Consider the following 17,641-nt stretch of genomic DNA (forward strand, 5'->3'; position numbering starts at 1 on the left):
CACATGAATTAATTTTTAGCAGTTGTGCATAAAGTATGTCCCTATGCACAGTTTCTATAAATGGCCTGTTAGTGAGTGTGTGATAAGGAAATGACAAACATCAGAACTGGTTTATTCATCTCTCCTTTATGCTGTATATGGATGGTCACATGTTTCTGCCCTTAAACTTGAGGTACAACTTCATGACATAATTTGCTTGTCACTATCTAGCTTTTATGGCTCCAATATTTTATGCTTGAGCTGTGTGCAATTAAATGTGTCACTAAATAAATTATGTTGACTAATCATTGAACTCTGGGAAACCTCTCCAGAAAACGTTTGCATGTTATTCAGTCAACAATGATTCAGAGATCTGTTGCTTGAATAAATGTGATTCATCATACAAGACAATGTACAGACTTGAATCTTAATGTAAGTACAAATTATGGATGGTAGTTGTTAAAGTTTTTATTCCAGTAAATACAGAGATAGACTTATTACATTAAGACATAAAATAAATGTTGCTTCCACAACATCTGTTTGTATTGCTTTTTTTTTTAGTAAAGTTGTAAAATAATCTAAACCGCCACAACAACAAACATATGAGAAATAGCCCTGGTATAAGTGATATAAGCATTGCCTTAGATGCCAATAAAAAAAAGAAAAAAGACTTATCACACAGTTAAAGTTCTTGTTTAAAAATTTTGCCTGAATGTATCCCAGATGGATTCCATTGTTTAGCCTACTTTTAAAAATAAAGGTTCCAAAGGTGTTTTCTCTGCAGTTGCATAGAAGAACCATTCTGGGCTCCCTAAAGAAACTTTCTGTGAACAGTTCTTAAAATAACCTTTTTTTTCCCCTCTCTCTCTTAGTGTAAAGGACATTTGAATATATCCAGTAATATCTCCTCTTTAACAACCAACAAGCCTCCTCTCACATGTTCCAGTAAGATCAAAGTGGTTGAATAATGAAGTGCATGCTGTCTGGAACATCGTGGTCTCTGATAATTAGATTTAGCATCAATTCTTGTCAATTCTGCCAATTTCTCCAATTGCTCTATATTTCCTGAAGTTTGCCAGTAGGCCTACCTTTGCGGAAAAGTTCTTTCAAAAACACATAACCCTGTAATGTGATCACACTGTTTGTTAATCTCCACTGCAAGACATACAGAGCCTTAGTCAACATGGGAGGAGCTGGCGCGCTTTATTCTCAGTTATTGGATCAATGGGAGGAGGTTCAATGTGAAGGGAAGTTTTACACCGGTCAAAGTTTGGATCCGCTTTAGACGCTTCACACGCTTGACACGGGTCGATCGTTGCTGTCTGTAATCTCTGTAACCGAGGAGTCTTCCCTTTCTACACTTCTGGTGCGTAATAGCCTACTATCGGGAGGAGGTACGGGCTATAAAACTCCCCATTTAAAAAGGGGATGGCAATTATGGAAAAGTAACTAGAGAAACTCTGAATGTACTGTTTGTGAGCCCAGTAGATAAAAAGAGGCGTGGGGATTTAATGGGGGTCAGCAGTTGCTTGTGCTTTCTAATGAAATCTTGAACTAGGCTATCTGATGCACAGTCCAAAGGTCTTCTCGAGTAGATATGTGTAGGGTTTATTACACGCGTAACAGCAACGTGCGCTGATAACCAAATTTTAAGAACCCAAATTTAAGCTCTACACCATAAACCGTAAAGTAAACCTGCTGCGCTTTTAACTGTTTATAAAAATGTTATCTAATAGAACCGTGAGCGTTTTGAAATGGGGAAGATGTGAGGCTTACACCGCGGTGTACCCCAAGGTTCCAGACAGGGTCCTGAACTTTTATCCGCTGCCTTCCCTTTCTTCTCCCCATAGGAATCTTTCTTTATTCCCGGCGGCCCAAAGAGAACATCTACACCAGAAGATGTCCGAAAACGGAGCGTTACCCCGTGGGGGGAAAGTGCTTACCGTTGACACCATGAACGCCAACGTGAAGAAGGTTGACTACGCGGTCCGGGGTCCGATCGTTCAGCGCGCGGTGCAGATCGAGAAAGAGCTAAAAGAGGTATAAGCAGTATTGATTAAATCTTCGCAAACAAAGTTTATGTTATGGCAGGCTGTAAATTCTGCAAACATCCTGTAATTCTCTTGCGCACTGTCTGGAAGAAAGACCATTTAGCATATCAGGAATAATAATTATGCAGTGTGTCTATATGTGACTAGCACCCCAACCTTCGCTCTAAAGTGATAACACATGAGGAGCATCAGTTCACCTAGTTCAGTTTTTGTGTAATTTGTAATTCAAATCACACACACACTCACAAAAATATAGCTTTTTGCATTTTTTTGTGTGATTTCAATTACAAATTACTTTTGGGGTAGCAGTCTAGTCAGGCTAGTATTAAATACCGTTTTTGAATAGAACCATTTTACTAAAGCACATTTAAGGTTACTTGACAAAAGTTTTTAAAGCCTAGTGCATGTGCACTGAACCTCTCAGATCATAAACAGGCTATTTCTATTCTTCTTACTGGAAAAAGATGCAATTTCATTTTTCTAGTAAACATCTTTACTGTTGTGCTTGAGGTTCCTCACAAAGACACTTTTAAAGTGGATTGCAATTCAAAAGCTTTGATAAGGTAATCCAACAACAATTTAACGGTTAAAAGTATGTCTCTCCATCAATCTTTATCCTCCGTTTATGGAACATTTATTAGGTCAGTGCTTGTAAAGCAGACTGACATCGGTCATTAGTGAATATAGTCCACTCTTTGTTACGCATTCATAATTAGTTTGGCTACAGACATCTCATAGCAGCCATCATTTCTGCTGGCCATATGAGTGGTGCTGGGAGTAGTAGTGTACTCTGAGGTCATGCCTTTCATAAGATCACAGTCTAGAGTCAGCACTGATTGTCAAACGAACAGAGAGCATCTCTGTTTGTCAAGTCTTTGCTAACTCTTTAAATTGGCTTCTAAGTATTAACACACATGGGAATTATATTAGATGTCAAACATCTGTTGCCACACAGTTGCAAAACAACAGCTGAAGCTGGATTATTTCCTTCCAGGTCTAACATTTAATACAGAATCGCACCAGAACATTTTGTGTTAGATATTTTGTTTTTAAATCACATTCATCACTCTTAAATCACATGCTTTATTTACAAAACATTACCTCATAATTTCAGCTTTACATATACACTTTTATGTCCCAGAGGTTGATTTTTTTTCTTTTTTTTAACAACCTGTTGCCAAATGAAGCTTACATTAAAACTTTGTCACATTTAAAGCTTAATAAACGTAATTATGCCTCAAATGCCTTTTATTTTTCAAATGCATTTATGCTCCTTGTTTCAGCCTGACCTTCAATCATAAGCAATGAAAATGCTATATAAAAATAATAATTACATTTTTAAACCCATGACAATCTAAACAATGCATGAAATAAACAGTTTCAATATTGTGTGACAATGATTTAATCTAGTTTTTATACAAATTACAACTGTCACACAATAATTTCAAATCACAATAAATTTGCCCCTGAGGCACATGCAAAAGGCTTTTGCTTAGATGCAAGGTACCAGCAGTCACAGTGACAAATCCACACAAACATGGTTAGAGACTGCAGGAACAAGTGCTGCAAGAACAATGAGTCAACAGACTCTATTAAATGTGTCCATGGTAATTAAATTGTGAAAGAGTTCAATTATATCCTACTTTCATTGCTGTCATAAAAACTGTTTTCCAGAAATCACATGTTATAATAATGCAACCAAGATGTTTTTTTAGCACAATCTGTTGGGGGATTTCTTGATCTAGGAAAGAATACACACTGTGTTTTAGTTTTTGGCACCTGCAGGTCCATTGGTTTTAGGTTTCTGGGAAAGACATGCATGACAAAGGTGGCCTTCACCTAATACTGTACAAATCTATTTTTGGCTTCCTACTGCTTGCTTTCTCTCATTTACTTACTCGTCTCACTCCTCTATTTTTCTTAAAGGCTCTTTGATGCAGTTTCTTTCACTCTGCATTTCTTTGGCTTTTTGTTTGTCTTTGTCTTTCAGCAAAGTTTTATTGGTTGGTAAAAGATTGCAAAAGCAAGTATACATAGTATCCATGTAGTTACAAAGTACATGAACTTACATCAGAGGTGAGCAACTCTGGCCTTTATAGTTCACTGTCCTGCAAAGTTTAGCTCCAAGCCTAATCAAATGCACCTGAAAAATCTAACCAAATTCTTCAGAATTACTTGACAATTATAGCCTGGTCTGTTTGATTCAGTTGGAGCTAAACTCTGCAGAAGGGTGGACTTCAATGCCCAGCGGTGATATATTCTGAAGTACAGAAAGTCCAAAGATGAGGTTTCATAAATGTGTTAGTGGCACAGGAACAGGAGAGTGAGTGTATCATTGAAATGCACAGTGCACAGTATGCGTATGCTTATTAACATTCAGTGGATACCTTACTGTAAATAATTAGCATTTATTCATAAAATGTCTATTTAGAATTTGTTCCATACAATAGACAAAAACTGACTGTTCTTTTGTATAGTTCATACAGAATATATCAGAATTAAAGTTTTGATGCTTTTAGTCTAGGCCTAGGGCTTTTAGCTTTGAGCCCATCTATATGGTAGCATACTCCTAAAAGTTGACTAAATTCACTTTTATCAGATATACACTATATATATATATATATATATATATATATATATATATATATATATATATATCACTTATTATTATAGAGGTTAATATAATTAAATGTGTTTTTTCAGTCTGTCTCTTGTGGGATTATAGACCAAAAACATTGATTGTGCACTGAACAGTCAATCAAATGCTTGCTAGAGTTAGAATGTCCCACCCCTGAAATTTCCTGCAACCAATATCCAACATCAGTAATAATAATAAAAAAAAGAACTTCTTTCATTAGGAAATTATGAATAGTAGAGTCTTTCTAATATAATATCCACTGCTGGTTTTTGCTGATGCTGGAACTGAAACCAGTGACTTCTCCAAAAACAAGACGGTAAAAAGTCACACCCCAAATGTATTACAAAAGTATTATTATAGGGGGAAAAAAAGAGAAAAATGTCTCTGGTGTGGAGTGGTGTACAAAAAAAAATAACAAAAACAGGTGCGCAACCAAAAAATATAAAAACATGTGCAAAGTCAGCACACTGTTGTGCTAATTTTTTACATTTAATTTAAAACAGCCTTTTAACCTTGCAGTTGGTTTAACACCTTTTGCACCAATTATAGTTACCATGTTATTTTTTAACCCACACTTTATATCTTGCACTATATCTTTAATGCATATGCTGCTATAAAAATGCAGATCATCAGTCATATGTTGAGTAAACGAATTGCAGTTATTGGATAACGTAGGGCAAAGCCAGATGTAATAACTACAGAAATGCTTAGTGAAATCTGACCTACTGTCCCCCCGTGCTACATACTGTGAAAGTCTGCGTGACTCACTTTTACAAGTCTGAAAATCTCTTTCCAACACAAATCATTTATCCTCTGCTCAAACAGGATGAAAGGGTGTCATTCCTTTAAGGGCGGTAGACACACAGCTACATCTGATTGGCTGCCATTTACAACCCTCTCCCCTTTGTGACCAATAGCTAAAGAGTTGGGAAATAATGCTTTAGGGCTTTTTTGGGGAGGTGGGAGTTTCTGGTAGATGCATCTGGTTCTATTGGACAGAGACTCAGTCTCGCCCTAATGAGACACAGATGTGCAGCTTGCAATCTAGTCCTGTCCGTACCAACTACTGGGACCGCCGCTGTTGTTTGTTGAATTCAAGACAGCTGGAGCCTGAGGGACAGGATGACATGTGAGAGAATGAAAGAGCCATAATCAAGTGCAAGTACAATTTCAGCACTAAGCCTATGTTGTATAACACACATAAAGCATGCTGAACTCTTTTGCAAGAATGCCTGTTGTAAAATAACCAAAATATTGTAGTGTACTACACGGCTTTTGTTAGAAGATGCCTGTCAGATGTGATTCAAATTAAACACACAGTGACAATCACACTCTTTTTAGCTCTCATTGCTGTTCTATTTTAATTACACAGCTTATTTTCCAAATTATACACATAGGTTGAGTGTCATTTAGACATTCACTCCAGAAATGTTTAATTATAGCCGAATAGACAAAGTCCTAGCTTCTTTTCAGTTCATTTCAGTGCCACCTTGAAGAAAATCAGACATTGAGTGTAGAACAGTGTGAAGAATAAACTACACTGTCAGAGCAACCATGGTACTGTGACAGAAAACATCTTATTTTTGATATTGAGAAGAATTAGACAAATACTAAAAGATTTTCTGTGGCCAACTCAAATTCAAAGGACAAATGAAAAATAAAAGTTATTTACAAACCATGTATAAATGTGTTAGCTAGCAGAGCAAAACATGTTCAGGGAGTTTCAAAGGGTTAGTTTAGAAAGTTTTAAATGGTTAATTTAGGGAGTTTTAAAGATGAAAAATGAAAACTCGTATCATATTGTTCCAAACCTGAATCTTTCTACTGAGGAATACAAGATAAACATTTTTTTTTAGGAAATCTGGTAATCAAACAGTTTTGGTGACCATTTCTTAAAATATCATCTTTTTCAAGTTTTTATTTTTTATTTTATTTATAGAAGAACTAACCCTTTAACTCTACATTACTTTTATATTTATTTTGTATTTTTGGAGAAAAAATTCAAATACAACTCACCTATTCATAAATGACAGTATTATCAGCTACTATCTGGCATTTGAAATATATTCTTATGACAGGTTGATTGCTTGAACCTATTGCACTTCTTAAGTTCAAGTGTTATGGTTCAGTTTCTTTGTGATATTGTCTTGTTATCTGGACTTTTGGTTTGTTCTGTTCCTGTTTCCCCAACACACTCTCACAGCATTTGATACCATTTTATGTTTGTTACTATGTTGCAAATTGGTGGCGAATTTGTATGAATTTGTGTAATCTCATTTATACATTTCTGGTTTTATTGGTTCTTGTACTTTTTTATTATATTATAAAAATACTGTATTTGCATTCAACTCTCGCTCCGACAGTTTCCCGCATGACACCTAGAAGTCTGACTCTCATTAGAACATGTGTTCTGAAATTGGAATCAGGGAGCACATTCTTGCTGATCATGTAAAGACCTGCTCTGGCTGCAAGAATTCACATTCATAACATATTTTTACGAGAAGGTTTTTGACCATTTTACATTGAAAAGTTGCAACACTGACTATAAAGATTTTTATAAAACAAACATTATTTCTATCATTTGTAGAACAGCCTATATAGTCTCTAAGGTGTGTGATATTCTCTCTCTCTTATAGGGGGTGAGAAATTTACACATTTACATTTACGTTTACATTTAGTCATTTAGCAGATGCTTTTATCCAAAGTGACTTACAAATGAGGACAATGGAAGCAATCAAAAAACAACAAAAGAGCAATGATATATAAGTGCGATAACAAGTCTCAGTTAGCTTAAACGCAGTACACGTAGCAAGGGCTTTTATATAATATAATAAATAAAAAGAAAAACAGATAGAATAGAAAAAGAATAGAGCAAGCTAGTGTTAGAGGTCTTTTTTTATAATTGTATAATAAATGAAAAGAAAATAGATTGAATACAAAAAGATTAGAAAGGTAGTTAGATTTTTTTTTTTTTTTTTTTCACACATTTACGCATTTACACATTTGTTACCTCTAGATTTCATAACTGCAATGTCTTTTTCCCACACATTCAGTGTCTGAATAGGCTTTCACTCCATCTGTCTGATCGCTGATTTCTTTTAACATTTCCTTAAGCAGGTCATTTGTTTAGCAGAAAAATCCTCAGATGACAGTAAAACAAGTTTTATAATCTTGCTCTGTCTGAATGGTGTGTTCCACTTCGGAGAGAACAACATATTTTGGAAAAACAAGGTGCTTGTGTGTTGCAATCAGCATGCAGCGAGAGTGACAAGGATGTTGTTTGTGAGGCTTCAGCTGCACAGTCTGTTAAAGTGCTTTTGAAATGAGTAAACAGAAAGAATGGGACACAGAAGGGGACTGGGTGAACCCCTGCCATCGGCAGTACAACTGACCCTTGCTGCTTATTTGTACGCCAGATACGACATGTAAACAGCATTTTAGCCCTCTGCTGATCAGATGAATTCAGAGGTTGAATAAAAATCACAAAACTCATCTTGCACAGTTGAGGAATGATCTGCTGTTACTTTTCTAAGCAATCAGATATAAGGATTTTCCTGGTGAAAAATAAAACATGTCCATAGACTCACATTAAAGAAGAAGCTTGAGTTGCAAATGTCTGAAATGTTGGATGGTAGGAGAAAGCTGCTAGCTTATTAGTCCCTATGCATAAAAAGCCCACTCCATATTGAGTTTCACCAACCAATCAGGTAGAGCCTTCATCATGAATATTAATGTTCCAACATTTCAGTTCACACCCGGGCCATATCATAAGGTGTAATTGACTTCACCTGCGGCTGAAAATACATATGTGAGCATTAGTGGAACTTGAGGTGTCAGAATAAACATGAAACACATCGTTGTTGTCATCGGCCAATGCAGCAAGTTATAAAACAGCTGTGTTGTTATCAGAGATTGTGCAGCTGCTCTGGAGAAACTGTGCGCAATGAGCCAGCCGACTGCTCTCGAATCGTTCTTGCTGTACTTTGATGGTATATGTCACAGTGATGTGGTGTCAGCAACATCCCAAGTGCCCAAATTTCTACCCGGCATGCACTACTTCAAGTCAGATGCCAGTCAGTCTCCTCAGTGCTGCATTAAGATAAACATACCTATTGAGACTTGTTGGTGGGAACTTTTGACTTGGCCACCCAGAACACTTTACCAACCACTTACCAACCTCCCTGAATACCCTGGCAACCACGACAAACACATTGGCAACTGCTTAGCAATGACTTGGCAAAAAGTCATAGCCAGTCTGCAGATTTCGGGCAGCTGCAGTTGACAGATTTAACAGAAAATCATTTAGTGTGTGATGTGCACAGACTTTGATTTAAAAAAAAAAAAAATAATAATAATAATTTTTAGCTTTAGACTATGATTCTGTCAATTTCAAACATGTTTGGTTTTTGAGCCAATTTTAGAACACATAGCTTTTTTTTAATTTGTCACCCGTCTTCTCCCACTGAGGTGCATGAGTTTTGTCTGAGTTTTTTTTTTTTTTGTGTTTGGAATGACTTGAATGTCTGTTTTATTACTGTATTACAGGGGGTCAAGAAACCTTTTGAAGAGGTCATTAAAGCAAACATCGGAGATGCTCACGCTATGGGACAACGGCCAATCACCTTTTTTCGACAGGTACCTGACTCCTCTCCTTTTGCTGACTAAGAGTGTCAATGAATGATCTACTCTAGACGTTTCCAGTCATTTTCAGGTCCACTGCGCTTTCAACTCTTCCATGCATTAACCAAAGTCAACAGTTTTAGATTTGTACATAGTTTTACCTTTTTTTTTCTTCTAGATGTTTTATGTAGCCTCATAAGCTACTTTTTTTTCTCTAGGTGATGGCGTTGTGTACTTATCCACAACTACTTGATGACAACAAGTTTCCAGAAGATGCCAAAAATCGAGCGAGGCGTATTTTGCAATCATGTGGAGGAAACAGCATCGGTATGTGATGTGTGTATAATGAGGTTTGGCATGAAATATCAAATGACAACAATCTTCAAATGTTTATAATTATTACACATTACACATATAATGTGAAAGACTATGTGAAATATATAACTACATTTAGATACTCATTTTGTTTAAATGTACATGTATATGACAAATGACAACCTAATTTATTTCTGTATTGTGATACATTTATGAAAGAAACTGGATATTTATTGAGAAAAACAAATGTTGAGAGGGTCTTGTTTTTATCAAGTGTCTCTTTTGGAAAGAAAAAAAAAGGAGGCCTTGGTGATTTGATTTGATTGTGGAAAGTGTTTGTTATGAGGAGTAATTTTTTTGGTTTTGATAATTGTTTGGTTTTTTGTAATTTGGTGTTATGATATGTAATGTTTACTGGGTTAGTAAATATGGTCAGTTTTAATTTAATGTTCATTTAAAGTGAAGTGCAAATTAAAAATGGTGAAAAACTTAAAGGGATAGTTCACCCAATTGTCGTCATTTACTCACCCTGACATTATTTCTTCTGCATAACACAAAAGAAAATACTTTGAAAAAAAAAAAATCTCAGTTTTTTTTTGTGTTATTGTTGTTCATACAGTAAGAACCAGTGGGGTCCAGTTTTGTTTTGGACTCCATTGACGGTTATTATATGGATAAAAACAGCTGATACGTTCTTCAAAATATCATCTTTTTGTGTTCCACAGAAGAAGAAAAAAAAGTGGTGACCAGTTACAGGACTTACAGAAACTTTTATATGTAAATTTAAACCAAAACACTTAATTATAAACTAAACTCTAACTGTACTAACTGTAAACTACTGAAACCATTGATGTTACCCAGTGTTCTCCAGTCAATATGTTACTATCTAAAAGGTCTCTGAGGATTTGACGCTATATTATATGTTGTAAGGAAACTATTCCATATTCACACCTCCCTTTGCTCTGTTCCTTCTCTCAGGTGCGTACACTACCAGTCAGGGCATTGAATGTGTGAGGCACGATGTTGCAAACTACATACAGCGTCGTGATGGTGGTATTCCGTCTGATCCTGATAACATCTACCTCACGACAGGAGCCAGTGACGGCATTGTGGTACGTCAGGCAAACACAAACACGTTTTTTGTACACTGAACTTGTGTACTCAGAGTTAGACTGCTCCAGTATGCCAATTAAACAAACAGTCCACCAGTTTTCTGCTCTGCTATATCCAGTATACTTATTATTTCATATGAGTACAGCTTTTATTTTAATTCATAATTCGGTATATCAGATTTAAGATTTTTACATTAAAAACAAATCCCATAGTCTTACATTGAGCCTTCTAGATGTAAACAACCATTTAGAAACCACATGACCATACCCCAACAACCGAGGAAATGTAGAAATGTAGTTTTATTTCTTATGGTCTTCTTATTGTCTCTTGTTGTCTTTTAGACCATACTGAAGCTGTTGACCGCTGGGGAAGGTCGTACACGTACAGGGGTCATGATCTCTATTCCTCAGTACCCTCTTTACTCCGCATCTATAGCAGAGCTGGGTGCTGTTCAGGTCAATTACTACTTGAATGAGGAGAAGTGCTGGAGTCTAGACATTAGTGAGCTACAGCGCTCTCTACAGGCAGCCAGGGAGCATTGCAACCCCCGTGTACTGTGCATCATCAACCCCGGCAACCCCACTGGTGAGACATTAAGTTCTTTTCCTTGAAAAAAGGATTCAAATCGATTACCTTTAATGTAGTTTTTTTAATTAGTTATTATGTATACAGTAATAATAACTACCTATCAAAAACTGATTTTTATTAGGTATAATAATAATATAATAGTAATAATTAAATAATTATAATATAATCAGTTTATACACTTTTATAGAATATTAAAGGGGTCATGAAATGAGAAACCAAATTTGCCTTGATCTTTTGTAATATAAGAGGTCTTTGTATCATTAAAACGTCCTGCAAGTTTCATAGCTTAAGACGTCCTCCCCATTATAAACGAGCCATTTATTTAATCAAGTCTAAATACATGGATCCAGGTAAGAAGTGACGTCATAAGTGACGTTCCAACAATTTGCATATGGACGCCTCCAGCACACGGAAACTACGCTCATTAACAGTAGTTGTCGCGCGAGCCGCATGCCTCAGAAAGTGTTCAGTCGACGGACAGTAGTGATGGGCATAGTGACTCGGCTCTTTTCAGAGAGGCGGCTTTATGATGGATTTCTTTTAGGCTTATTTTGCTCCCAAAGCTGGCTGGTTCGACTCCTGAACGGCTCTTAATTTAGGATTAGTACCGGCTTTTAGCGTAGGCAATACGCCATAGACTTTGCAAAAATTAATGGTTTGTGTGTGAGTCTTTAACGTCATTTTTTGTGAGATCATCCTTACAATTGCCTAAATGTTGTGCATTAATTTGGTTACAAAACCCATTCTTTTGTTTGTATTGTTTAATATTTTAATTCAGAACATTTTTTATTTACAAATTAACAAAACAAGCAAATATAATGACAACGATTACACATGCAGTCACTTATACAGAACTAGAACCAAACTCAAGCAAAACATTCGTATTAATTGTTTCTATTTTATATTCAAAAAAAACAGATGCCTCAGCTTGAGAACTGAACCTATCTCTGCTGTCGATTATCTGGCCCTATTTAACCCCCTCCTCTGTTATACATAAGGTATTGATCCCATGCTATTACGACATAATCTGATATCCAATCTGCCCCGATGCGATTGCTGAGTATCAAAACAAAGCTCTGCCTTGTGGTAAGCGGCGAAAGGAAAAAAAACTGGGAGGCGGCTCTCACTCGACTCGATGCGAGCCGGCTCTTCTGATTCACTACAAAGCATCGGCTCTCGGAGCATCTTTTGCGCATGACACATCACTAACGGACAGCGAGTGGGTCTGTGTACAGGAAAATTACAATGCCACGCAGTATGGCGTTATTTCCCTGTCAAATGTCGATGAGCGCATTATTGTAGCGCGGGAAAGTACATTTAATATAATGTGCGGAGCGCGAATCTCTCTGCTCGTGCGCGGGAAAATCAATACACGTTGATCTTGTAAGAATTTTCTCTGGGCTCGCTTCAGAGAGTATGCCTGCACTTAAACCGTGTTCAGTGCAATCGCGAATATCTCCTCTTCGCCTTAAAGTAAGCGTGTATGTGCTTAGACTGTGTCCCGTGCGTTCGCGCATGGCCAAGTACTCTTCTCTTCGAATTCTTTCTTTTTGCGCTTGGCATAAACGCTGTCAAAACGGCAACAACCAATCAGAAATAGGCTTCAACGACTGACCAATGAAAACGCGACATCGTACATGGAATCACCCGCTACTAAACAGTTACGCTCAATCAATCCACAAATGTTCTGGCTGGGGGTGTTAATAATTGATCCATAGGCACTGTCGTTAGCCAATCATAACAGTGGGCGTTAACAATGAACTCTTAAAGGGGAAACAACCCAAAATCAGACTGTTTGAATCAAAGGATGAGAAACAGGGTGGGAAAATGTCATAATTCACTACATTTTAAAAGTAAAAAAAAAAAACTATAGTAATACTATAATTGCACCTAGGGGACCATAATAATAAAATAAAGAAACCCATGTCATGACCCCTTTAATATTAAATCAAATATTATATTATAAATATAAATCTATTTTTGTTTTGGTAGGTTTAAGTCATAGTTTGAATGGCTTATACTGGGTTTAAAGTATACATTTATACACTACAGATAAAAACTTTGGGGTCAGTCAGATTGAGATTATTATTATTATTGTTGTTGTTGTTGTTGTTGTTGTTGTTGTTGTTATTAATATTATTATTATTTATTTATTTTTAAATAATTTTCTGTTCTTTCAAACTTTCTATTTATTAAAGAATCCTGGATAAAGTATCATGGTTTCCACAAAAATATTAAGCAGCACAACCATTTTCAGCTGTGATGATAACAATAATAATAATATTTATGATGTTTATGATGTTAGTTGTTATAATAATAATAATAATAATAATAATAATAAATCAGCATATTAGAATGATTTCTGAAGGATCACGTTACCCTGAATCCGGAGTAATGACATTATGATATGAATAAATTACATAAAAAATATATTAAAATAGAAAACAGGTGTTTTAAATTGCAGTAATATTTCACTGTTTTCACTATAATTTTGCAGCTTTGGTGAGCAAAACTTTTTGCATGGTATAATAATCCAAACCATTGTTTAATAACTGCAAGATTAATTAAATCTGCCAGTTTTTCTTCTTATCTTTTATAAATGATTTATTTCTTTTCTTTCCATTATATATATATATATATATATATATGTTTATATTTCTTATATATATATATATATATATATATATATATATATATTTACATTCTTTCTTTCAATAGGTCAGGTACAAAGCAGACAATGTATTGAAGATGTAATCCAATTTGCAGCCAAAGAAAACCTCTTCCTAATGGCTGATGAAGTAAGTTGATACTGGGGGTCATAAGGTGTTTACACCATATTATATCATTCTATAAATTTTTTATTTACATCACGTGCACCCCTAGCATCAGCATCTACAGGCAGAGAAGTGCACACTTCCTTAAATATTCATACAATGTTTCCTTTACAAGCACTAAACATTTCTCTTACTACTTGTCTCTTTTTTATAGGTGTATCAGGATAATGTGTATGCAGAGGGCTGTGAGTTTCACTCCTTCAAGAAAGTGCTGTTTGAGATGGGTCCAGAGTATTCAAGCAAAGTAGAACTGGTATCATTCCACTCCACCTCGAAGTGCTACATGGGAGAGTGAGTACACATTTATCACACTTATCATTTCAGATGAAAATACTTAAGTTCATCCAATCCATACAATGTACTTTCTTATTTAACATCCATAAATAAACACACACTTTCAGATGTGGTTTTCGAGGAGGATACATGGAGGTCATCAACATGGACCCAGAGGTGAAGGCTCAGCTCACCAAGCTGGTATCAGTGCGTTTGTGCCCGCCTGCACCTGGACAAGCCCTCATGGATCTGGTTGTCAACTCCCCTAAGCCTGGAGAACCCTCCTACCAAACCTTCATGATGGTGCCTGTCTTTCCATATTGTAGATTTTTTACCACAGCAAGTAGACAAACTAACATGGTGGTGTACGACTCTGGTTATAGGAAAAGTTATTTTCAAGACATTGGGTCTTATTCATTAGTAATTGCATGCATTAAAGTGTTAGTTCACCCAAAAATGAAAATTAGGCCATAATTTTCTCACTCTCAAGTCATCCTAGGTGTGTATCTTCTTTCAGACGAATCCAGCTGGAGTTATATTAATAATTGTCTTTAAACTTTCAAGCTGTTTCATGGCACTCAGCAGGTGTTACAGTGCTTCAGTCCAAAAGAAGTTAAATAAAAATTTCTCATCCATAATAAAAAAAAGTCTCACACTGCTCCTGTGGGTGAACAAAGGCCTCCTGTAGCGAATCGATGCGTTTTTGTAAGAAAAATATCCATATTCAGAACGCAATAATCACTTTAATGTAGCTTGCGCCAACAGTTGTACACAGAAGCAGTTCCATTGATGACTTATGAGGTCAGCGTTGTGCATGCGCCAGTGAGTCTCGGGAAAACCAACTTTTGTTTATAGGATCGAAGGAAGCAAAGATTCGTTACTTTAGCAAAGGAAAACCAGTCTCCTCTTGGCTTATATCGAAATCCTCCGACATTCTTCTTTACAAATCCTTGTTTTGTACTTCTAATTAGTGACCGTTGTTTTGTTTTGATCTCTCCGCTGCACTTCCGCGTTCGTCACTTCTGAGCGGCGCGTGCGCAAAGCTGACTTCATATGTCATCTGCCCGGAACTGCTTCCGTGTACAACAGTGAGCGCGAGCTAGATTAAATTAATTATTACATTTTAAATATGGTTATTTTTCTTACAAAAACGCATTGATTCACTACAGGAGGTCTTTGTTCAGCCCCCCCACCCCCCGAAGCTGTGTGAAACACTTTTTTTATGGATGGGCGCTTTTTATTTCACTTCTTTTGGCCTGAAGCACTGTAACACCCACTGAGTGCCATAAAACAGCTTGAAAGATAAAAAGACAATTTTTAATATAACCACGACTGAATTCGTCTGAAAGAAAAAAGTCATATACACCTAGGATGACATGTGGGTGAGTAATTTATTGAGATAATTAAAAAAAAAAAATTTTTCCACATGTGAATGTATTCTTAACGTCTTATGTTTTGAAATTTGGAGTATTAAGCGACCACTTGCTTGAGGTTTTTCATTTTCATAAAACATGCCAAAATCACAGGAATTGTTCAAACTTCTGAATGGTAGTGTATCACAGTTTCCACAAAAAATTTAAGCAGATTTCAAAATTTATACTCCTAAGAAATGATTCCTAAGCATATTTCTGCATATTCCCATGTATTGCCATTACAGGAATACATTACATTTTAAAGTGCATTTATTTTAACAGTTATTTTAAATTATAATAATATCTCCCATCATTACCGAATTTTTGATCAAATAAATTTTGCTTTGTTGTACATGTATATTGAAATATCTATGTATAAAATTTAATTTTAACACATTTGTAAGGACCCTCAGAGTATGTGATTTTTATGGTTACAGTGATCCTATATTTTTTCCTGTAATTTAGAATACATTTTAGTATGAATGTTGTTGTTGAATCAGGATTTGTTCATGAAAATGTTCATATGCAGATTTCAAGGACAACTTTGTGCATACACATGATTGGTGAATGAGACCCATTGTCTTTCTGTCTTCTGGGACAACAAAATAAGACATTTTAAAGAATGCTTCCACTGTTTTCGTGATAATCATAACAGTCATTTGGGGCCAAAATCTCACTGATTGTATTATATGGGCAAAGCAGAGACATTTTTCTGAATATCTTGATTTCGTGTTCTGCATGGAATGACATGAGGATGAGTAGATGATGACATAATTAGCATTTTTAGTGATTTAAATATGAAAGAAAAGATGGTCAGTGGCTCAGTTCCTTTGTCTGTATTCAGTTAAGGACAGACATACTGTAGATATAGTTTTCAACTGCTGTACACTGTTTCTCCTGCTTCTGCAAGAAAGCCTAGGTTTCGCTCCCAGTTAGCTGTATGTATAATCCAGTTAACCGCATTGGCTAGTATCCCAGTCTTCTTCCTTTTGTTAGTCTTCTTCCTCTGTCTCGTGTAGGAACGAACAGCCATTCTGAGTGCCTTGGCTGAAAAAGCCAAACTGACGGAGGAGATTCTGAATACAGTGCCAGGCATCAGATGTAACCCTGTGCAGGGAGCCATGTACTCTTTCCCCTGCATCACTCTACCCGAACGCGCCATCAACGAAGCCAAGGTCGGTTTGTGTCACATGTTCTTTGTCTTCTGCTTGGTCTAGTTCACTTGGTTCATGGCTTGCTGTGTGTGTGAATACAGGCGAAGGGTCAGGCTCCAGACATGTTCTACTGCATGAAACTTCTGGAGGAGACTGGGATCTGTCTCGTTCCTGGCAGTGGTTTTGGTCAACGAGAAGGCACTTATCACTTCAGGTTTGTGTGTCCTCAAGAGTTTTGATGAGAACATGGTTTTTAAAAGCATTTGTTTTTTGGGTGAAATGGATTAAGAAAAAGAAAAAAAAAATAGGGAGGGAATTTGGTTTTATCCTTTGGTAAATGGTTGGATGGAGGCTGAGAGGTTGAGTTTTTCAATGGAAGATTGAGTTATGTCAAAAAAAAAAAGAAAGTGAAACATGCACATTGAATTGGTCACAATAATACCCATAACATGCATCTAGAAAATACATATGTTGTATTTTCTTTTCCTGCTGACTTTATTAGTACATGCTGTTAAGTACATAGAATATTTGGTTAAGAAAAAAAAAAAAAAAAAAAACACACCACACAATGTTTTTTCCTATTTATAAAATAGATTAATAAGTTGAAAAATAAGTGAAATGTATTTATTTATGCATACATGCTGTTTTTAAAAGCAAATAATTA

At 36.0% G+C, this 17,641-nt stretch overlaps 1 protein-coding gene across 4 annotated transcripts in view; it reads left to right on the forward strand.

Moving 5' to 3' along the window:
* Nucleotides 1–1,192: 1,192 nt before the first annotated feature.
* Nucleotides 1,193–17,641, forward strand: part of LOC109071345 (alanine aminotransferase 2-like) — a 17,431-nt gene continuing 982 nt past the window's right edge. The window contains exons 1-11 of one of the 4 annotated variants that reach the window (XM_042771104.1): nucleotides 1,193–1,345; nucleotides 1,830–2,019; nucleotides 9,214–9,303; nucleotides 9,507–9,615; nucleotides 10,582–10,715; nucleotides 11,058–11,301; nucleotides 14,023–14,102; nucleotides 14,293–14,429; nucleotides 14,540–14,714; nucleotides 16,843–16,998; nucleotides 17,079–17,191. In XM_042771104.1, coding sequence (XP_042627038.1) covers nucleotides 1,879–2,019; nucleotides 9,214–9,303; nucleotides 9,507–9,615; nucleotides 10,582–10,715; nucleotides 11,058–11,301; nucleotides 14,023–14,102; nucleotides 14,293–14,429; nucleotides 14,540–14,714; nucleotides 16,843–16,998; nucleotides 17,079–17,191 — 1,379 coding nt within the window. In that variant the 5' untranslated portion in view covers nucleotides 1,193–1,345; nucleotides 1,830–1,878. Of the gene's footprint in view, nucleotides 1,374–1,464; nucleotides 2,020–5,691; nucleotides 5,827–9,213; nucleotides 9,304–9,506; nucleotides 9,616–10,581; nucleotides 10,716–11,057; nucleotides 11,302–14,022; nucleotides 14,103–14,292; nucleotides 14,430–14,539; nucleotides 14,715–16,842; nucleotides 16,999–17,078; nucleotides 17,192–17,641 lie in introns of those variants that run through there. The other 3 variants (XM_042771115.1, XM_042771099.1, XM_042771124.1) reach the window with 3 other exon arrangements.

Source organism: Cyprinus carpio, chromosome A2, assembly GCF_018340385.1.
Source record: "Cyprinus carpio isolate SPL01 chromosome A2, ASM1834038v1, whole genome shotgun sequence".
Lineage (NCBI taxonomy): Eukaryota > Metazoa > Chordata > Actinopteri > Cypriniformes > Cyprinidae > Cyprinus > Cyprinus carpio.